A 24443-nucleotide genomic window follows, 5' to 3' on the forward strand; every position below is an offset into this window, starting at 1 on the left:
GGGGATGATTTTTCTGTACCCACAGTGCATTGCACAGGTGGGAATTGCAATATTGTGTGTAGGTGGACAAACAGCTTTGGGAACCTGATTTTGCAAGGGAAACTTTATGAAGTTTTCCCATTATTCCTTCTTTAAAGCAGTCTGTTCTCGTATTTTAGTCCTGAGAGCTTATTCTTCCGTGGCTGTTGCGGGTAGTGGTTTTTTTATCAGCTTCTTGGAAAGCTGGCTGGTCCAAATTCCATAGCCATGCAGTGCCGAGTGAATCAGTGTGGAGTCAAACAAACAAATCCCTACTTCCACACTCACCGATGGCAGTCTCATTTAGGGAAGGCTTCAACTACATCCCTGGACATCTCTTCATCCATGTTCACACTTGGTTCATCTGGAAATCTGCCCTGAAAGGCCCTCATCCCATTTGTCAGTAGCTGTCTATCTCTGTGGAGGATATTTTCCAGGACACTAGATCTCCCCCACTGCTGCTTTTCTTTCTCTGTCTCTTCTGAATTAAGGACATGATGCTTCTCAAAGGCAAAGTCCTCCTTACCAGCATTCCAACATGCTGACGGGTTCTACAATGCAACCCACTACTTATACAAGAATCTTCTCATCTAAATCAGCTATCCCAGCATCTGCCTTTACCTAGTTAGCCCCTGAGCTTCTTCCCTCCCTTGGGAAAGGACAGTCAGGCCGAGATGGATGCTTCCGTGCAGGGAGGTCCCTTCAATGTCATCACTGACCCTCTCAGCTATACCATGGACGCCCACTTCATGAGCATTCTGTAAGTAGTCGTAGGCATGAGGGCCACCACTCAGTGCCCTTCCCCACTTCTTTGTCTGGCATATGCATACTAGTCTGTGCTAAATCTCTCCCAATGGTCAGATTTGGGCTGTCTCCTCTAATGGTCTATACAAACATTTTCTCTCTTGTCTCTGTCTCTCTGTCTCTGTCATTCTCTCCCTCTCTCTCTCTTCTCTCTTCTCTCTCTCTCTCTCTCTCTCTCTCTCTCTCTCTCTCTCTCTCTCTCTCTCTCTCTCTCTCGTTTCCTCCCTCTCCCTTCCCCAACTCAACAGCTAAGAAGACCCAGGCATCCCCGGTTGCCTCTTTGTTATACCAATCAGTCTACAACCATGGGAAGTCTTCACTCAGATACACGGAGTTGTCTTTTTCTAGAGGAGCACCATCACTACTTGTCAGCACACCCTGACATGCTTTCAAGTTGTCCCATTTTCTGACATCTGAACACAAGCCTGAAACATCCAGACACACATTCAACCACCTTGCCTCCCAAAATGTAAAGATGTCTCACATGCCCAAAACATCTAAGTCTCAAGTCCTGGGCTACACAGTGTGGTCATAGCATGGGGGAAATACAAGAGCTTGGAAAACAAAAATATGCTGTGAGAACATACATGTCTTGAGAACATGATCACGTATACTATGAGAACATATACTCTGTGAGAAGAACATGCTGTGAGAACATGCTACGCTTCTCTCCTGGCAAAGCTCAGGAGACCCGGGAAGCTAGTCTACCTATCGGGGAAAGAGAGGATTTCAGTCAGCCCACTACTGGCTGTTGTGTGGGGGCTGAGCAAATACTTACTGAGAAAGGTCAAGACAGACCACAGACTCCAGGGAAAGACAACTGCTGAAGTGCCAGTTTCCGCTGAAAGGAGCTTGATGCACAACTGCTGTCGCCTCTGAGACGGTTTGTTTAGGCAAAGCATTGCATTTAACCTTTTTTTAAAGTGGGCTTTTTTTTCCAGTTTAACAGTACGGTGTGTTTGTGGTACCCTTGTTTCTCTTTCCTTCCCACTCCCCATCTCACTGCATCAGAATATAAATCCTCAGTCCTCTTAAGAGTCTGACTTATCTGTGTTTATAGACCTTTGGGAAGTTAATCTATAAAACATGACATATGCCTCTTCTGGAATTTAAGACGTCTGCTTCCTTGAATATAACAAAATAAACTTTTAGAAGATGATATTGAAATTTAAGCAGCCCACTTGAAAAGTTGAGCCCCTGACCGTGGGAAAACAACTGGAATTAGCAATGAGAACTCCAATGTCAGGACTAGGGAGATGGTTCAGTCAGTAAAGCCACAAAAGCATGAAGACCTGAGTTCAGGTCCTCGGGGCCAATGTAGAAGCCAGGAATGGCAGTACAGGTTAGTAGCCACAGCATTGGATGGTGGGTAAAGACAGGAGGAACCCTGAATTGCAGCCAACCTGGCCAAGTTAGCAAACCCCTGTCTTCAAAACTATGGTATAGAGAAATACAAGGGAACATCTGACAGCCATCTTTGGCCATCATGTGTATATCTAATGTGAACACTCACCTCCCTCAAGGTCTTTTCATAGTAGGCTTTGCTAAACAACTCTGAGTGAGTCACAAGCTCCTGGGTAGATGCCATTCTAAAAATCTCAACAGAGTCCCCTTTAGAATATCACCCTTCCAATGTTCTACAATTTTAAGTTTTCCCTCTGAGATAAAAATACTACTAAACCAAGGGACTGCAGAGATGGCTCAGGGGTTGAGAGCACTGGCTGCTCTTCTTGAAGGCCTGACCTCAATTCCCAGCATCCAAAGTGGTAGCTCACAATCAACTATAATGTGATCTGATGCTTTCATCCTACATACAGCTGTACCTGCAAAGAGAGCACTCATATACATAAATTAAATAAAAAACGCTTTATTTATTGAGCCCACGGTCAGGGGCTCAACTTTTCAAGTGGGCTGCTTAAATTTCAATATCATCTTCTAAAAGTTTATTAGAACAATACTACTAAACCAAGTGTAGGGGAGATTGGTTTGCATGCTACATTCTCTTTAACACATCACCAACGCAGGCAGGAGCTAGATAACGACTGTCCCTCATTCTCACCTTCCAGAAGACCTCAGATCAGTGAAGTTCTCTCTCCTCCTTGGAGCTGGTGAGTTTTTTAGACCCATCTACTTGGCAATTGTCCTTGTAAATAATTTTTTATTTTTAATAAGACACAATTCACACACCACAGAGCTTGCCCCTTTTACCTGTAGAACTCTCTGTCCTTTAGCATAGTCACAAGACTGTGCAATCACCATGACCTAATGACGCGAGATCATTTCCATCACCCAAAATGAAACCCCTAACCTTTAAGCAGGTTTTCTCCCCAGCCCCTAGCAACCACTAATCTATTTTCTGTCCTTATGGATTTGTCTAGTATGTGTATTTCATATACATGGAATGATATAGTATGTGATCTGGATTCTTCTGTGTCTGAATTCCTTCCCTCTGTATGTTTAGAGTTCTATCATTATCTGTATCCCATTCCTTTATAATGGCTCAAATTCTGTTCTATGGAAATACCTCACTTGTTTAGGTATCTATCATCTGATGAACATTGTCTCTCATTAGACGCTGGACAGAGCTGAGATGAACAGTTAGATACAAATCTCTGTGAGAATGTGTTTCTTAAATTCTACCAGGAGTTAAAATTGCTAGCTAGATACTCACTCTCTTAGCTTCTCTGAGAAATCTAGGTGGTATCTTAATGCACAACTTGGCTCTGTGACCATGATCCATTATTTTTAACAATACCACAAGGTTTTCTGTAAAGACCCAGGGCTAACATTCACTATTTTCCCAGTTGTCCCTCAACCTGACATTCTTATTACTGAAAGAAACTCAATTTATTTTACAGAGGTTTTTCAAGAGCTTCCTGATTTTCTGCTCTCTCCAAACTTGATAGAGATGTCTGAGAACCACCATGGTGTGGAGGTTGGGCTGGTAAGGGCATTGACAATGAGTGGCAGTTACAGCCAGAGTCTCTTGGGAAGCGTCTGGGTTTTCTGCCCTATTCCCAATATCACTCCAAATCTAGATGTGTTTAGTAGCTTAAGAAACTGGGTTTCAGACTAGGGAGATGCTCAGTGGGTAAAGTGCTTCTTACATCAGCACAAGGACCTGAGTGTGGATTGCTATTACCTATGGAAAGTTAGGCATAGTGGGATCAACTGTAATCCCAGCACTGAGAGATGGAGAGAGACAGATCCCAGAGGCTTGATGGCCAGCCAGCCAGGCTGAATCTGTGAGCTCCAGGCTCAGCAAGACAGACCCTATATCAAAACATACAAAATACACACACACACACACACACACACACACACACACACACACACACACACAGTGTCTCTAGACCTGGGTTGACTGATACTCCATCAGCCTCCAACAATTTACCCAGTATTCTACACTCTGTGACCATTTTTAAAGGTCTCATTTTAAATAGGATCAAGATATTTGTATAACAACCTCAACTTTCTTCTTGGCGACTAAACCTAAAATACTTACTGAGCTCAAGGACAAGTTTGTCAACCTATACTTTAGCTGACACTCACACAAACTAAATTCAAGGCTGATGAACATGGTGAAGATCCAACTTAGCACTAGTATCACTGACCACAGTATGCCCACTGTAGGGCATTCCATTTCCTAGTGACTGAGAAGGCTGATAAGCATCCCAAATCAAAATATGAGAAGTTATGTATACACAGTGGACAAGGGCAGTGAGCTGTTCTACCAAAATTCTGGGAAACTCAAGAGACATCACCTTACCAGCAACTTGATAGCTTGCTCCCCATCCAGTCTTTCACGTGACGAGTGCTATACTTGGTGCAGTCACACAGTCAGCCATATTGAGTTCACTCCACACACCATTGTCACATCTTTCTTACCTGCATATTTTAGCCAGTGTTCTTTTTTAGCAATTATCTATTCTCTGGGGCGTATAGAACTGCTATATCTTCTTTCTATGAGCTTATTAAGATACAAAAAACAGGATTTTATATGCTCCATTATTGTTGTTTGTAAGACACCAATTTTGACCCAACTAACCATAATAAATTATTAGCACACTTGCACGCTTGCTTTTTTCAGCCATATCTATTCATCTTGCGGTGTGTGTGTGTGTGTGTGTGTGTGTGTGTGTGTGTGTGTGTCTAGCAGTCTACCTACTTACATATCTGTCAGTATGCCAATCTACATATCTATGTATTTATGTATGTGCATATATATATCTATTTTAACTAACATATAACATATTTGGTTTCCTTATATTTTCACAAGCAATTGATTCTCCTCCCCAGAACTTCCCTCCCTGTGTCTTTCAACCCCTAGCAATCTCCTTTCTACTTTTGATTTACACCTATTCTATTGCCGACCAACCTCAATCCCTCTTTTCAATGGAGAAAACAACACAAGCTCATTTACCAACCTAAATGCCTCCACTAGTCCTAGTAGCTTGCCCCAAAATCATGGCAAAACGCTTGGGGAGACACACACCAATACTGCAATTTCATCCCAAGACAAAGCATGTCCTAGCGTCCGGATCTCCGCCTTCTGAAGTCGGAATTCTCTGCTTCTCTTTCACTTCCTAGACCTCGGCATGCTGTGGAGGTGATCTGTTTGGATTTGATCTCTTCTAGGGAGCTGAGAATGAGGTAATGAAGGACTCTACCGTCCCAGGCGTCTACTGCTAATCCCCTTCGGTTCAGTCTCACACTAGGTTCTTCTCTGACAGAGTAGTGTGAGAAACCAGACACTTTCAGGTCCCTCCTATCTCTGCTCCTTTCCCCAGTCTTTCTTCTAACCTTTTCCCTCGTGTTCCTATTTCAGTACCCTTCACAGCCCTGTAAAATTACTTGTTTTCAGGCTTTCCAACTCAACCTCCAGTTCTCTCAATATAGTGCTAGCAACAGTAAAAATAGCCACATTTCCCTTCCTGCCTCTCAGATATGACTAATGTTTCAGGCCTTCCTAAGCCTTTTTTTGATCCAGTTCCATCTTTTTCCGGGGTTGCAGACAAGCACACCATCACTGAGGTCACGTGCTAGTCTACAAGCTTGCACTAGCTCCCGGCTACGTTGAAAATGCATGCAAGAGGCAAGGGACTTAAAAAATAGCATCATTTCATTTTCCAGAAGACAGCTAGAGTAAGGGTTTAGTTTAAATTCTTACAGAGATAGAGTAGATTTTGTGTGCGTGCCTCTGTGTGTGTGTGTATGTGTGTGTGTGTGTGTGTGGTGTGTAAGAGAGAGACAGAGAGACAGAGAGAATTTCACTTGAATAACAAGTCATCAGTAGCTAAGAGTACCATATCCCATCTTCTCTTTATTTTCTTTTTTCTTTTTTTTTTTCATTTTTTCTTTTTTTCGGAGCTGGGGACCAAACCCAGGGCCTTGCGCTTGCTAGGCAAGCGCTCTACCACTGAGCTAAATCCCCAACCCCTCATATCCCATCTTCTTCCCAGTGACCATCAAGCCATCTTCTCTTGACTTCTCCCTCTAGCTCTGAATTTTCTTCATCTATCAATATGAACATAAAGTTTCAAAAACCCCCTCCTTATCCCTTCCAAACCTCAGAGAGATTTCAGAAAGTGCTTATCAATATGAGCTAACAACAATAAGCACTTCCCTTTGTTCATTTTTAAAATCAGGATAAGGACAACGTGGCACTCTTGGGAGACATTCCCACAGAAGGAACACATACCCCTGAAGACCTCAAAGGGCGTTAAAGAGCATGGTGATTATAGCTGTTCTTTTGCAACTGACAAAGGACTGTCTTGTTTGACAAGGAGATGACCCAAGTGGTTTCTATACCATTCTAAGACCCTGCTTTGCTTTCACTATCATATCAATAAAGCCACACCAAACTATCACTCTGGAGCTGGCCACCAGCCACAGGAAAAAACACCTCTCAAAACATGAAGTGTAGACAAACAAACCTGCCACTGGACTTTCTATTGTAAAGAAGCAAGCATCAGTCACCAGAGGGTCGAAACACAAAGTGGGAGGTGGAGGCCAGCAGCAGGGCAGCAAATCTGCAGCAGACTCCAACTTCTTAAGTGTTGAACAGTAGCAAAACTCTCTCTAGGCTATTTGCAGTGTTCCTGCTAGCAACAGAGTCCTTTTCCACCTCACACCTGGCACGCTCCTTGATCAGTTACGATGAAGGCAATCAGTCAACATGGACTAAAGCAGGAAGCTGCTGGAAGGAGAGAGTGAGCCTAATTCTCGCCTCTGAATGGTCCATGCCTCGCTCCAGCGCATTCTCCGAGGATTCTGCCAGCAGACACTCTGTAATACCTAAACCACAAATCATCACATTCCCTACCCTTCCAGCCAGAGCTTGTGTCCTTGAGCTTCTCATACAGGGAGATACCAACCAAGCTGGCCCCAGATACAATAGTCCTTTACAAATCCAGTCAAGTCTTCCTTGCCATCTGCTAGGTAGACTGAAAACGAGGTAGACCTTTCAGCATAAAAATAGCTTCCACAGGCCAACCTCAGAGAGGAATACAGGACAAATCAGGCCGTTCACAAGGAATGGATCTTGGCAGCTTAACTAAAGAAAACATTTTATCAATACAAACATGTCAGACATGCAGCTGTACCTAAAATTAGAGGGAACACGTCTCCCAGAAGAAGAAATCCTGCAGAAACAGAATCTCAGGCAAGTCACTCCAGATTTATTTCCAAAGTCCCGGAAAAATGTCTTTCCTCCAAATAAGGAAACCATGCTAAAAATCTGCTGTCTGGTTGTTTTAGGAACCAAAGAAGGTGTTTTAATGACTCTTGAATTTTATCTACTGTGACACATTACAACCATCTAAACCAAAGAAAATGTTTCCAAACTGAGTCTGTAACACAGGAAAATGGCTGTCTGAAAAGGTACTCACCCTGAAAGGGTGCTGTGCCTTGCTCCTGCCCATATCTTAAAGAGAAAGAGCCTTCTGTGGACTGCTCTCCAGAGACCACCTTTGGGGCTGGGAAGTACTTGGGCTTGAGCACATACTCCTGGGTCTGGCCATGCCGAATCATCACATTCTGGGAAGACAAGGGTGCCACTCTGGGGAAGAAACAAAAAGAGGGTAAGAAAATAAACATGGGGTTTTAAATGTCAACATAAGAAGGAAAGAACAAAAAATGAAACTTTAGAAGGAGCACCAGTACCACACACAGCTCATTTGTGTCACCATTTGTGGCGCACAAGAAAGAACATCCCATCCAGCATGAAGGGAACTCATCTGTTTAGTCAAAATGCATAATGAGAAATGGGTTGTCACAAGTGGGTTTTATCAAAGACTTCAGAGCATAGCTACCTTAGGCTTCATGCAAAACATGGGGCATCCGTTTCTCAGAAAAAGACAAAGACCCAGACATGACTAGGTGCACATACAAACAAATAATAAGAACAAAGCAAGGAATCAGTTTTAAGCACTGAGAGCCAGTGTGGGACAGCAGGACTTTTCAAACTACCTAATTCTAACAGGTAGTTCATCTGGATCTTGGAGCCTCAATTTCACATTCTATATCGGAGGATCTCTATCACACAAGGCCAAGAGAAAAGATGCTCATAGGAAAAAAAGAATAAATCAGTTGGTCATGATGGTCTATGCTTTAATACCAACATTTGGGATGCAGAAACTTGGGCATCTTGAGTTTGAGGGAAGCCTGGGCTATGTGGTAAGATGTTGATATAATGTATATACAAAAAAATACCTTATTTATTCATGTAGTATACTATATATGTATGTATCCATGTGCATGTGTGTGTTTATGTAGTATATATTATATGTATTTATCCATGTGTATTTATGTAGTATAGAGTATATGCATGTATCTGTGTGTACATTTATGTAGCATATAGTGGCTGTGTATGTGTGTTTGTGTGTCTGTGTGTGTGTGTGTGTGTGTGTGTGTGTGTGTGTGTGTGTATGCCAGAGCTAGAAAGCCAATGTCTTCTTCAATCTATTTCCACCTAACTGAACCCAGAACTCACCAATTCAGCAAGGCTGGCTACTCAACACTCCAGGATCCTCCTGTCTACCTTCCAGGTGATAGGATGACTGGCCTGTGCTACCACATTTGGCTCTTTACACAGCTACTGAGAATCAAAGTCCTTATGCTTGACCTTATGCTTGCATGGCAAGTAGGTTACTGAAAGAAACATCCCTCCATTACCCCACTCATTTTAGAACATGCAAAGTTAACAAGTGAAATTACTAGACGACTACATACTACCACTACCAGCAAACAGCCTCTGAAATGGTACCTGCTCTCCAGTGTGTTCTGACCCAAAAGATGGGCCCCTAAAGGAACTATATAAATATTAAAAGAAATAGCATGTAGTATAAAAGACAAGTCATCATGTCACAGAGCACCACCATTAGGTGACTTCATCAAAAATAGTCAAAGAATCTCAAATAAATTTACTCAAATTTATTCATATTGAGGCTAAAGAAAGAGTCATGAAGTGAAACAAAGTATTTTAGAGAGATTATGGACCAGAAGTGGCTGAATTGAGGGTGCTAGTACCCTGGCATTCATCACTATAAACCCTGTGGTCTCAAACTGTCTAAAACTCCCATCTTGGGTCTGGATCTTCTCAGTTGTGGTACCACATGGGGCACTTCCTTTGACGCCAGACTAATGGCTGTATTACTAAAAGCCTAAGAATCAACACTGTAAACCCTTCTGTTTTGATGTTATAAGTGTTATTTTGAACTTGAAGTATGCTTGTTGGGGTAGAAACAGCTGGACAAATAAGGTAGTCAGAAGTCTACTCTATCAGCCTCTTCCCCATCTTGGAAATGACTCTCTTTCTCTCTAAACCTTTCTATCATTCACAAAAACACGGAACTAGCTCCTGTTTGGAACAAAAGGACCCAGCATTTCAGGAAACGTAGATGGCCACTATTCACTCCTGCCCTGGTCATCTCCAGAAAGATAAGTCTTGGGGGTCTGCCTTCCAAGTGAACATACCTTTCCTCTAAACCAGAAAAGCGATCATGGCAAGAGATGCGTGGCTTATGTATATACTTGGAGTTTCTTCCCCTCCATGTAACAGTTGAGAAACAAAAGAAAGAGGAATTTGTGTAGAACTTGAGAACAACTCTCAGCCATTCTTAACTTAAGAAAATCCAGACTCCAGTTTCTCAATGGTGCTAGTGTGCTTGGTCACGGCACACTTCAAATCTGCAGCTAGGTATACCAGTTGTCCCGTTCCTCCACCTTGTTTTGCTTCCAACTGCTCATAACATGTGGGCTTTGCAGTCAGTAACTGTCACATGAACTCTTCACAGTCCCACCAAGAAAATAATGAGACTATAAACAGACACTGTCTAGGATAAGCAGGGGAAACTGCCCCATCACTCAGTCCACAAACATTTCTGAGAGATAACAGCCATTCTTCCTCTTTCAGGATCAGAGTGCAGCAGACACACTGGCAGTTCCACTGCAGCCCCCTCTTGGCCTTACTAATACACATCCTCTGTCATGATTCTGCTTTTCCTTTGCTTTCACCCTATCACCCCAGAAAAGAGGAAAAATTTTAGTTGTTTTTGTAATTATTTAAATTTATTCTTCTCCTATTTCCAGGATCGTGGGAAGCTTAGCCACAAGGAAGGAACATCAGGTTTAGTCACATCATTGTAAATGCAATTTTCAAGAAAGGCAGTGCAAATTTTTTAAGAGAAAATTTAAAAGAATCAAAACCATAGGAATTCTGGCTCAAAGTAAGAACAAGCACACCCATAGATCTCCTTTCACCCATTCTCCCTCACAATTATAGGTAAGGGAAATATTATGAATTCCAAAATACAGCCACACTGGTAGCTTGAAATATTTAACATAATGAAACCCCCAACCCCCAATATTCATCCACTAGAGGATCTCCCTGTTCTATCCATTCCACAAAATAATGCCTTAATCTTGTACACCCCACCCCAATCAAAAGAACTGGCATTGCTGGACCCCTTAGGGGCCTCTGCTCTAGTTTTTATTCCAGTCATTAACACTTGTCCTATCCAGCTATCATATTTTGTATTACCTACTAATAAACATTAAGATGCATTAAAATATATTTGGAAGATAGCCAAGGTATAGTGAGAAATACTGTTACACGGTAGGGGAAGTTATGTCTTACACACACCCAAAAGAAGGTTTTCTTCTTTTACATCAACCTCCACAAAATACAGAGAAAACCACTGACACAAACAAAAGCTATCATCATTGTGAAGGATATCCTGACTTTTTTCCCTCTCTGATGCATTTTTTAAGCAGTCCTGGACTATTTCATTAGTGACAGTTCATGGAACATAACCTGAAGCAAAAGGACATTGGTCAGGGATGCCTGTGGTACTCCAGACACAGAAGAAGAAAATATGACTGAGAAGAGGAAAGAAGCCATTCAGATTGATATCAGGAGCATTGGCCCTCAAGAGGCACAGAAAGAAGGAAGGAAGTAAACATCTCACAAGGCTCAGTGCAGAATGGCCATCCACTGACAAGTATTACAAATATGCAATTGCAAAAGAGTTCAAAAATATTAGAGGCTCCAATGTTGCACCAATTCGGGTGACAGAAAAGGTCCAGAGTTTGCTGTAGGAAGCCGGAAAACTCTGAAAAGGGAAGAATGAAGGCAGAGGCTCCCGTCTTTCCCAATCGAGGGCCAGGAGATAACACTGAATAGCATGACTTTGAGAAGACACCGATAGAAGAACAAGAAACCAAGGCTGAAGTGTGCTGTTTGCATCTACAGAGACAGGAAGCCAATACATACAAAACAGCAGCTTTGGGAGGAAGGCAGGACCAGGGTGTGGTGAGCAAAATCTTCGCTCACTGTAACAATCTTAGTAGTTAGACAACATTCGCAGCAAACACATCGAGAGGGGGCCACATAAAGGTAACTACTAGCAAGAGGCAGGGACCAAAGTGATAGAGGTCCCTGAAAGCTTGAAGCTGTAAAGGTATTGCCTAGAAGACTGTACCTACTTCAAGGTTAAAGAGAAAAGTAGGAGCAAAGAGGTATGCTGAACTAAAGTTACTAGGAGGAGGGGCTGGTCCATAAAAAAGGCTACTTTAGTCTTATAGACAGAAAGATGCAGTAGATGTCTAGAATGCAGTTGGAGAAACCCTCCAAGTGAGGAGTTTGTTCTAAGGAGCAAACACCCTCAAAAAGCAAAACTGTTAAAAAAGAAAATATTTTAAAGTGACCCAGACAGGGGATGAACCAAGAAAGGCGCTGAGACCATACCTGATGAGCTAAGCTTAGTTCTCAGGGGAAGAGAGAGAAAACCAACTACCGCAAGTTGTCCTTTGATCTCCACACCCATGCTGTGGCATGCATGTATACACATATACTACAATATATGAAAAGAATTTTTTATTTGATTAAAAAGCATGGATTCAAACAGTCTTGGAAGATAGCCATATTTAATTGTGTAGCTATCCTAGAGAACAGGGATTTATATTAAAAATAAATCTTTTGTTGGCTTGTTTGAGATAGGATCTCTCTACATAGCTCTGGCTGGCCTAGAACTCACTATGTAAACCAAGCTGGTCTGGAACTCACAGAGATCCATCTGTCTCTATCTCCCAAGTGCTGAGATTAATAGCATAGTTCGTACAGGTTACATACAACCAACACGTTTATTAAATGTCATGTCATTAAGTAGAAAGTTTTGGCAGCTTATTTTATAAACACAAATTTTTTCACAAGTAAGATTTGTTTTCTTTTTCCTCTCCTTTTTTAATTGAAAATTTGTTCTCATGCAATGCATTTGGATCACATTCTTTTCCTTCTCAGATTCCCCCTACCTGCCTACCTACCCAATGTCATCCTCCTTCTCTCTCCCAGCAAAAAAGTCAAAAATCAAAATCAGAACAACAATAAAAAAACAAAAAAAAAATCCGAGACAAAACAAAACAGTACAGAAAAAGAAAAAAACATGGAGTCTCCTTTGTGTTTGGTCAGCTACCTCTGGGTAGAAAGCCTTTCTTGGGAGTATGGTTGTGTGGTTTACATGCCCAGTGACACTCCATTGGAAAAAACTGATTTTTTCCCTTTCCCACTGGCATCAGTTGCAAGAGCTTCTTGGTTCAGAGTGAACTTCCCCCATCAGTGCTGGGATTTCCTGACTTCATCCTATATCCCAGCAGTACAGATGTTGACTGTGGTAGCACATACCCATCTAGTCCAGCAGTTAGGAGGTGCAAGCAGAAAGAGTGCAAGTTCAGGGCCATCCTCTACTATGTAATGAGTGCAAGACCAACCTTGGCTATGTGAGACCCAGTCACAAACGGTTTTGAGGAGGGCGAATCACACTTGGTTGGCAGCCTAACTTCTTTGCTTTCTAGCATACAGTTTAGGATAGTGGAGACCTTCATGTCCTCTGAAAGAGTACAAGACTCGTATTTAAGAAAACAGCTCCACATTGGGTCCATGACCTATCTAGTCTCATGTTCTTCCACCCGATACCTGATTTACAAGTATGTTTGAAAACACTCAGCTTCTGCAGTGCTGGGGTTTGAACCCAGAACCTCATGCATGGAATTCAAACACTCTACCAACTGAGCCACACCTCCATTCTCTTAGTTTTGTAGTGAACTTGAGAATCGTTGTTTATCAAACAGAATAAATCAATACTCATTCAAATGATGATAGACATATAGATGGATGGATGGATAGATGGATGGATGGATGGATGGATGGATGGATGGATGGATAGATAGATGGATGGACAGATAGATAGGCAGATAGATAGAACATAAAGAGAACAGATAAAGGATCATAAGTATAGTTCTAGAAATGTCGAACAAGAGAGGATTTCAAAAAGGGAAAAAGGATTATTTTCAAATTACTGCAAAGAATTGGGATACACAGAATTAGCAAAGGCCATTGGGTTTGGTAGCAGGTCACTGGCCACACAGACAGTATGGCAGCAGTACCAGAAGGGGATCAGAGGAATGGAGGGAATGCCAGTAGGAAAAAAAAGGAGCAGAAAGGGGAAGAATACTGGGGGTGGGGGACAGCCGGCTGCTCAGAGATCTGCATCTATGGAAACCTCTGTGTCTTTGTAAACATGGGGCAAACAATTGCACAGACTGCTCTCTTCTGAAGAAAGGATTAGTCACACACTGTTTACACTGCTGCCTTCCTAGTGGCAATTTTTGGTACAGGGATTAACTAAACTTTTCCATATTTCTAACTAAATCCATTATTTGACCGGTGAGGGGGTGGGAGGATCTGGCAAAAGATGCAGCACTTTCCACTTCAGACAAGGAGTCTGGGCCTCACACAAGGGAACCCCCAGCCAGCCATAAAATGTTTCCCACAAAAGGTCCGTCAGATACTATCTGACTTTTTCGCCTATGGAGAGCATCCTGGAGTCTGTAAGCAGCTGGGGTTAAAGGCTCACGAGGGATAAGTGATGGAGGATGAAGGCTCAAGAATTCAGTTCAGGTTCCTTGGGCCAGCGTCTGACTACAGAATCATCATGGGTGCCCTGCTGCCTTCAAGTTTCCCAGCAAGTGTGGGTGGTTGCTACTCCAGGAAAAGAGAAGACGCTAGAACAAAGAGAAAATGTGAGCAAAGGCCTAAGGGACAAGCTTTCCCAAGGAGTGCTCATAGGAGTGTCAGGGGCAATGCAAGCCACTGAGATGCCACCTGACTTCACACATAAATACATGGAAAGTGAGAACGGTTCCACGGTCTGCAACCTCGTTCACGCAGAATCACCTGTTGGACCCAGTTAGGCAGGAAGCCTGTGGCTGAACCCCCTAAAGGGCAGTGTAAAACATACTGATTGTACAGAACACACCAGAACTAAAGTATTCCAGAAAACAAAAACCATAAAAAAAAAAAAACCATGAAAGTAACATGAACCAAAGAAACACAGAGAAAACCGGAGGCTGCGGACCACACCAACAACATAAATGTAGGGATGATCCAGCAAAAATTCTTATGGGAGACTTCAGCTGAGATGAAAGAGACAAATTAGAAAATAAAAACCTGCCCTTGCTTCCTGAGTGCTAGAATCAAAGGTGTGCACCACAATGCCTGGGTCTGTGCATCACAATGATGGTGATGGTGATGGTTGATGGTGATGGTGATGGTGATGGTGATGGTGATGGTGATGGTGATGGTGATGGTGATGGTGGCTGTGTTGTGCTATGGAGAACACAATAGAAAGCAGGTGGGGACAGGAGAAATGGTTCCATGGATAAAGGCACTTGCCACCAGACCTGACTACTTAGGATCAATACCTCAGGGCCCACATAAGAAAAGGAAAGAACCAACTCCTGTAAGATATCTTCTAACTTACACAACACTCCGTGGCACATGCAAACACACAAGCACACACACATATACACATTCATCATAAGTAAATATGTAATTTTTTTAAAGATTCCAGGGAGCACAGCCCCTTCTTTGGAAGCTAATCCAGCAACAGCTTGTGTAGAGATCATGTTGTAGCACTTCCTTTTCTGTAAGTGCTTGTAAAACACAAAAGTTCTGAACAATCCAGGGTAAAGTCAGAGGTTACTACACAAAGAGAGAAAATAGGACCAAACCATTCACTACCTGCAAAAGAGTCACCAAAACATTGGGACAAGCAGGATGACCAGGTAAGGTCATCAGAACTAAAAGGGCTGGAGTGTCCACCACACTCATAGCAAGAGAGTTGATTCCAGAGTTGACACTCCTACCAAGGACCAATAGGCTTGATCCATAAGGGGAGGGGTTAATTCATCAAGACAACATGGCCACCATGCCTGTTGGGCCCTGAATGCCAGGACATCAAAATACAAGTCAGAAAAACCATTTTTTTTTATTAACTTGAGTATTTCTTATTTACATTTCGAGTGTTATTCCCTTTCCTGGTTTCCGGGCAAACATCCCCCTAATCCCTCCCCCTCCCCTTCTTTATGGGTGTTCCCCTCCCCATCCTCCCCCCATTGCCGCCCTCCCCCCAACAATCTAGTTCACTGGGGGTTCAGTCTTAGCAGGACCCAGGGCTTCCCCTTCCACTGGTGCTCTTACTAGGATATTCATTGCTTCCTATGAGGTCAGAGTCCAGGGTCAGTCCATGTATAGTCTTCAGGTAGTGGCTTAGTCCCTGGAAGCTCTGGTTGCTTGGCATTGTTGTTCATAAGGGGTCTCAAGTCCCTTCGAGCTCTTCCAATTCTTTCTCTGATTCCTTCAATGGGGTCCTATTCTCAGTTCAGTGGTTTGCTGCTGGCATTCGCCTCTGTATTTGCTGTATTCTGGCTGTGTCTCTCAGGAGAGATCTACACCGGTTCCTGTCAGCCTGCCCTTCTTTGCTTCATCCATCTTGTCTAATTGGATGGCTGTATATGTATGGGCCACATGTGGGGCAGGCTCTCAATGGGTGTTCCTTCAGTCTCTGTTTTAATCTTTTCCTCTCTATTCCCTGCCAAGAGTATTCTTGTTCCCCTTTTAAAGAAGGAGTGAAGCATTCACATTTTGATCATCCGTCTTGAGTTTCATTTGTTCTAGGCATCTAGGGTAATTCAAGCATTTGGGCTAATAGCCACTTATCAATGAGTGCATACCATGTGTGTTTTTCTGTGATTGGGTTACCTCACTCAGGATGATATTTTCCAGTTCCAACCATTTGCCTACGAATTTCATAAAGACATTGTTTTTGATAGCTGAGTAATATTCCATTGTGTAGATGTACCACATTTTCTGTATCCATTCCTCTGTTGAAGGGCATCTGGGTTCTTTCCAGCTTCTGGCTATTATAAATAAGGCTGCTATGAACATAGTGGAGCACGTGTCTTTTTTATATGTTGGGGCATCTTTCGGGTATATGCCCAAGAGAGGTATAGCTGGATCCTCAGGTAGTTCAATGTCCAATTTTCTGAGGAACCTCCAGATTGATTTCCAGAATGGTTGTACCAGTCTGCAATCCCACCAACAATGGAAGAGTGTTCCTCTTTCTCCGCATCCTCACCAGCATTTGCTGTCACCTGAGTTTTTTATCTTAGCCATTCTCACTGGTGTGAGGTGAAATCTCAGGGTTGTTTTGATTTGCATTTCCCTTATGACTAAAGATGTTGAACATTTCTTTAGGTGTTTCTCAGCTATTCGGCATTCCTCAGCTGTGAATTCTTTGTTTAGCTCTGAACCCCATTTTTAATAGGGTTATTTGTCTCCCTGCAGTCTAACTTCTTGAGTTCTTTGTATATTTTGGATATAAGGCCTCTATCTGCTGTAGGATTGGTAAAGATCTAGAAAAACCATTTTTTAAAAGATGCCTTGGACAAAAAGAAACAGCATAAAAGCTGCAGTTTTTAGACACACATTTACAGACAGGAGCATGTAAGGAATCCAGAAGGATAAAAGACTCCAGCAGCAGCAACAACCAGTTCTAGCAGGTCAACATTGACACAACACTATACTCAGAACAGAGTATACTTTCTTTTCAAGCATATGCAGCACATTGACCAAGACAGACCATATTCTAAGACATATGCTTGAATAAATTTTAAAAGATTTGACTCTTACAAAATATCTTATTCTAGCCATTATGGAATTAAGCCAGTAAAATGAATGGTTAAAATCGCTGTGAAATATGCAAATGCTTGGAAGCTAAGTATTATACAACATAATACAACTGTGTTGGACAGTTTTGTTAGCTTGACACACATCTGAGAGAACCTCAATTAAAACAATGCTTCCCTAAGATCCACCTATAGCACATTCCCTTAATTAGTGATTGATAGGAAGGGCCCAGACCATGGTGGGTGGTGTTATCCTTGGGTTGGTGGTCCTTGTTCTACAAGAAGGCAGGCTGAACAAGCCAGTAAGCAACCCTCCTTCACAGCCTCTGCATCAGCTCCTGCCTCCAAGTTCCTGTCCTGCTTGAGTTCCTACCCTGACTTCCTTCAATGATAAACTGCAATCTAGCAGTGTAACCTGAGTAAACCCTTTCCTCCTCGATTAACTTATCATGGTGTTCAGCACAGCAATAATAACCCTAACTAAGACAACAACCAATGAACCAGAGGGGGTAAAAAGATCACAGTGGGAATTATTCTTAAAATTATGGAATGCCACAGGGTCAACTATCAAAACATAAATTTACAGTGCTGACTACATAGGAAAGAAGAAAGGTTTCATCTGACTGCTGTCAGTTGCCACCATAACTACTGTGAAAGTGAAACCCAAATCAGGTATAAATAAATAAATAAATAAATAAATAAATAAATAAATAAATAAATAAATAATAAAAAAGTAGAAAACAATCGCGTGAAGACAAAAAGCAATCCCAAGGGCAATCTCTAGCCGTGCTGATACCAAAAGGCAGGCAGGCAGGCAGGCAGGCAGGCAGACAGACAGACAGAATGTCATTGGAGACCTGGAGGACCAAAGGTCTAATGAGCCAGTTGGAAGTCAGACCATTAGTTAAAGATGAAAAACTTAAGCATAAGAATACACTAGGTTGGGCTGGAGAGATGGCTCAGCCGTTAAAGGCTAGGCTCACAACCAAAAATATAAGAATACACTAGGTTTCTTTTTTTCTTTTCTAACACATTTACATCTATCCATTTATTTGAAAAAATAGTAACTCTGGAAGATTTCCATAATTTATTATATTTAAATTGGTCAATAAAAGGAAAGACTATCTCCCTCTGTGATAATAGATTTTCTTCAGCAACTCAGACAGGATTTGAGGGTAAAGGAAACATTGAAATTAGTGTGATCTGAATAAGAACACCCTCTATATGTGTTGTGGGTCTTTCCCACCCAGATGAAGGCCTGGCCGGTTAGGAATGAACAAACCAATTACAACCTCCCCAAACAATAGAGAATTCAGCAAATTGCCACTGGGCTTCCTCTGTGACGTCAGTAGGTTTGAGTCGCCACTTGTTTATGATGTGACCTAAGTTTCCAGTTCCACTGAATTCCCAGGTCAGCCTACCAGTGCATGCAGACTCATTGGCCTCTGGAATCAGTAGCCATTTCCATATACCAAGTCTGTGTTAATACCAATGCTTACTCACTATGCTGGAATTACTGTCCAGTACTCTCCTGCTCAAAGAATAGGCATCTTAGCTGAGCAACACAACCCACTATCAAACATCCACTGTTGGAAGTCCCCTCCACCTCACAGGCTATCTATGGACTAGGGTTCACTGCAAGGCCCATGCTGGTTGTCCCAGGGTCAGAAGAAGATCAGACTTCAATACGCAGCTTCTGCCGAATGTGTACACCTGAACATGAAAAACAATCACGAATCGAACCACTTTAGGTTGGAACTGTCTGCATACACACACCTTATTTAGTTCTTTGAGGAGCCCTAGTAATGACTCCTTCTATAAAGACTAAGCATCAGTCTAATGGCCAAAGAAGGGAAGCTTCCATTCACAAGAAAATTGAAGCTACAAAAGGATGGCCATGAGATGGAGGATCAAGTGAGGGGAAGAAGGAGGGAGAAGAAGAGAAATGGTAAGAGAAAGGAGGGGGTGGTAGCAATGGCAATACGGTCACGAAAACATTATTCGTCACCTAAAGAGATCCGGTGGCCACTGTCTAACATCCTAGTAACAGAGACCAGATACAGCTCCCTGAACAGGATTCATGCCACTTAAGAGATGATCCAACCAAGACTCAAGCCTAACTGAGGCTTTGGTCAGCATCTCATTTACAGGCAAATCCAGGGACAAATTGCATATTAAAATCATAAAATTTTGTATGTCAATTAAAAACAGTTTTAAGAGATCAATAGCCAGCTATGAATTTCCCAGCACCCTCTTAGACCTGCTGTGGTGGCTTGGCTCCCAATACTCAGATATTTGAATGATTAGTCACCAGGTAGTGGGACTCTTTGATAGGGAGATCGGGATGTAGCTCTCATCTGGTTCCAGTGCCATCACAGCCATGCTCCCTGCCATAACTATAATGAACTGACCCTCTGGCACTGGAAGCAAGCCTCCAGGTAAACTAAATGATCTCCTTGACTAAGAGTTGCCTTGGTCACAGTGCTCTTCACAGCAGGAGAACAGTAGTTTGGACACTTGCTTATCCAATCTTCTTCTTGAGTTCTGTGCCTGAACTGAAGGAGACACTTCACAGGAGGCCAGCTTCTTACCTCTCTGCCCCACCCTTCAGTACTTCTGGAGACACATTGTGAGGCTTGTTCATCAGCAAATTACAAATACGTAAGTATTCCTTTTCTCTCCACTGCGTATGCCTATCCTCAAATCTGAGCCGGGTCTACAGCTTTCAGTCATGGCTGATCCTCACTCTAAAGCACTGCTGGATTTGGAGCCTTTCTTGGAACTATGGGATGAGACTTCCATCTCGGCAGCTCTGTGACATCTTATATTCTCAATGACCCTCTAATTCCGCATGGCAGAGAGAACTTACTACTTTGCCTGCCTGGAAAGTCTCTCCAGCCCCGTCCTGCTCATTCTCCATGTCTTCTGGAGACTCACTGCTGTAGCCACGGCACCTATATGAACATGCAGGCGCTGCTTCACTGTGTTATGAAGGAAGACCCACACATGCACTGGTATTTATGAGGCCAACTGTTCACCTTCCCTCTCCCTCCCTGTAAGCTAGAAGAACAAGAACACATGAGAGAAACTGCTCCTTAAAACCATTTCCCTCTTGCTAGCGGCATCTTCCTACATTGAGCACTGGTACAGGCGCCCAAAGAATCAAGGGTGAATATCTATGCTCCTGTACAAAATACCCAATTCCAATCACTCAATCGGTGCACAGCCCAAGATGGAGGTGGGCTAAAGAGGCGTAGGATCGGTGAGCCTCAACAACAATCTCTGCCTCTGCTCCTGGATCCAACAGCCTGGATTCCTCATCACCAAATCCCTCTTTAGTCTCCGTGGCGTGTCTTCATGTCTAAAGTGGGGGCTTTGACAAGACTGTCAAGGCTCCTCAGTGCAAAAGACCTCTAAAGCCAATCTCCAGCCACACTAACAGAATGCTTTCTGGGGCGGGACGAGGAGCAGTTTTAGTATAAGATACATGGAAACATCTGCTCAGAGTGAGAGGGAAATCCCTCCACTTTTATTTTCCTAAATTCAAGCTAAATAAAATAAACAAAGGGGGGGACAATTCTTCTAATATTTTTAAGATGAAGGCAATAAAGTCTATTTTCCCAAAATGGCCTTGTTGTTTTTCTATTACAATTGCTGTGAAAGTAGGCCACCTAGGTAATAAATATTGAAAGCATTGAACCAAATTCAAACATCTGGTCCAACCCTCTCTCAGGGTTTCGTCCAGCTCAGAGAAAATTCCCACTGCCATACAGGACCTGTAAGACCAGGCCACACTTTTCCTGACGTGAGCATATCTGGGAAAAACTAATGTGTATGGCAGGGGCTGTGGAGGGAGACACATTGAAATAATATGTCTAGAGTTAGATGATGTGAGAAGCAAGATCTAATCAAGGTAATCCCCCATACACCAATCCTCCTGTAGTGACCAGTATGCTCCTAATTTAAGCACCAGTGTCATCTGTTCATAGAGTCAGGGGAAGGTAGCACCTCCCCGTGCTTGCTCACCTCTCTCTCTCTCTCTCTCTCTCTCTCTCTCTCTTTCTCTCTTGCACTCTCACACTCTCTTGTGCGCTCACACACACACATACACTCTTTCTCACACACATTCTCTTACACACACACACACACGTGCACACACACACACTTTAACACACACTCTCTCACATATACATACCCTCTCTCACACACAGACTCTCTGACATACACATACACTCTCACACACACACTCTCTCACACACACATTCTCTCTAATACACACACTCTCTCTAACACACTTTCACACACACTCTCTCACACACACTCCTTACTCTGTTTGGAGGTAGAATTCCCAAGTAAATCATCTAAACTTGCTTGTAAGAAAAACCATAGAATTAGTGAGAAAGAGAGCTCATTAGTCATAAGAAAAAGTGAAAGGTACCATAAAGGTCACAACTAAACAATAGACTAGAAAGAAAAAGGACATGCAATGAAAAATCAGGGCAATACACATGCCCCTTACAAACACATGACAAAACCAACTAGTAGCCCACTGGGGACATAGAAAAATAAGGTAAATACCTAGAGTACAGCGTCACTGAACAGTAACCCCATGGCCATGGTGTGTGAAAAGATGCAAGGCCTCCAGAGTTCTCAGCAAGACAAAATCAGCATGATTGTTTTGGATCCACTGTGCTAAATTTTTCAAATCCGCAAAATCTGAAGGAAAAACAAACTACTCCACTCCTGCAGCTGGGGGCATGACTCAGTAGTTCAAACACTTGACAGGACAAGTTTAAAGAGTGGAGTTCAGATCCCCAGAAACCCAGGTTAACATGCCAGGTGGGCTTCGTAACCCATGTTTTATTCCAACTTCAGCTGGGGAGCCTGGGTATCTCCAGAGGGTAGTGGCTAGCGAGAGTAGTAATGTCAGCTGGTTCTGGGTTGGAGAGACCCTGCCTCATTAACAAGGGGAAAGAGCCATTGGGAATGGCTCTGACCATCAACTTCAGACCTCACAAACACACATACCAGCACACATACCTAATCACACGTGTGTATACATATGCACAACAAATACAGAGAGAGAAAGAGAGAGAGAGAGAGAGAGAGAGAGAGAGAGAGAGAGACTTGGAGGGATTGGGATTCCTGGTGAAAACATGAACTATAACTGTCTGGAAAATGAAATCAAAGACTTAAATCTTAAGTACATTGTGCTAGCTATATTCCTCATAGCTTATTTTCAATGAAAGTCTAAAATATAAAAATACAAACTAAAAACATTTGTCAGAACACCGTAATCACCACACACAAAAAAAAAAATCACAAAATTTTAAAATGCCCATTACCTCAAGAGTCGTTCAATATACCAATGTTTGTAACATAAGCTACTATGAAATGACTAAAATTAATCAATATCAATATTATAGAGGAATGTCTAGGGATTACTTTACTTGAGAAGAATCAAGATAGAGAAACACTTATATTCCACTTCCTTGTTTTTTTATTACACAATTCAAGAAGTTAAACATGATTACAATACACACAATTTCATGCTCCTCACTTTCAGTTACATTTTGTCAATTTGTATTAAAAAATAAAAATATAAAAAACATAAAAGCTCTAAAAGTGTCTATTACAGCATGTTGATGTTACTTCTATGATGGTTATCCTTGACTGACTAGCTTTGATGTTGCCTCTAGGCAAATCTTTGAGGGAGTTTGCAGGTTTGACTGAAGAGCAGAGATCCAGCTTCAGTGGGCAGCAGCATCCCAGAGGCTGGGATCTTGACTGAATAAAAGTCAGAAGGGCGAAAATGAGCTGGGTGCCAACAATCATTTCTTCCTGCTTCCCAACTGCAGATGCTATATGACCAACTGCCTCAAACTCCCACTGCCATCCCTTCCCCACCATGATGGACTGTATCCCTTAAAACCATAAGCCTAAGTAAACACTTCCTTCCAACCTTGCTTGAATTGCTTTTGTCAAGTCTATCTGCCACAAAAAGATGGCTAACATAACTACTCTAATCGGTTTTTTTTCCTCTTACTGTGCTTAATTTATAAAATAAATTTTATCATAGGAATGTACCTATAGGAATTTATATGCAAAAAGTTTAATACTGTTCACTACTTAGGCACCAAACTAGTGATCTTGAGCCATAATCTCTCAAGCAAGTAGAACCTGTTGTAAACAGAAAGCAGAAAGGTGCTGGATGTCAGTAGTAGAAAGCTTACCTCAACTGGAGAAAGAGGAAAAATTACCATATTTTTAAGGTCAATTATCTCTGACTACAAATGGAATAAGGTGTGAAGAAGGAGCTAGAAACAATTCAAGTTAGGACCAGCAAGAGGGCTCCCCAGATATAGCCATTTGTTGCCAAGTCTGACAACGTGTCTGAGCCCCAGGACCCACATAGTGGGAGGAGAGAACCAATTCCCACACGTTGTCCTCTGACCTCCACACATGTGCCACAGAAATCATGAATGTTCAGGGACGTACACAACGTAATAAAAAAAATTTAAACAACAAAAAATCAATGGAAGGCATGTTGGTGAACAGCAATGGGGAGGCAGAGGCAAGAGGATTTCTGTGAGTTGAAGGCCAGCCTAGTCTACACACACGGTGAGTCCCAGGCCTGTCCCAACTGAAGTAATGAGATCCTATCTTTTTATTAACAATGAATTTTAAAGGCGGCTATGCTTTTAAAAATGCATAGTATTCTAAGTGCCTGAAATACACAGATAATTGGAAATAAAAATATCATTCTAGGATATTCCACCTCATTGTTAGTACAGCGGCCATGAGACAAAGTGCCCAACACAGAGGGAACCATATTCAGTGCTGCAATCTAAGAAAAAAAACAAAAACACTGAGACAAGAACACTTTCGATGAAGCACCTCACCGTGGTTTCCTTCTGCCTTGCTCAGGGCTTGCTGAGCTTCTCCTGTCTCTAAAGCTTGACTTCGCACCTTATCTGGGCAACTGTTGGCCACTACGTCATCAGAAAGTGCTCTCCACTTTCTTTCCTTGCCTCTGAGATCACAACTGCACACACATTGTTGCACAGCACCATCCCCAAGCATGGGGAGCCTGACTT

General features: G+C 42.4%; 1 protein-coding gene across 11 annotated transcripts in view; it reads right to left on the reverse strand.

The window, feature by feature from the left end:
• Ltbp1 (latent transforming growth factor beta binding protein 1) overlaps positions 1 to 24443 on the reverse strand; it is a 395618-nt gene that overhangs the window by 234808 nt on the left and 136367 nt on the right. For all 11 annotated transcript variants that reach the window (XM_087554460.1, XM_087554459.1, XM_087554462.1 and 8 more), the window contains 1 exon segment: positions 7713 to 7882. In XM_087554460.1, coding sequence (XP_087410586.1) covers positions 7713 to 7882 — 170 coding nt within the window.

Source organism: Rattus norvegicus, chromosome 6, assembly GCF_021556685.1.
Source record: "Rattus norvegicus strain SHRSP/BbbUtx chromosome 6, alternate assembly SHRSP_T2T, whole genome shotgun sequence".
Lineage (NCBI taxonomy): Eukaryota > Metazoa > Chordata > Mammalia > Rodentia > Muridae > Rattus > Rattus norvegicus.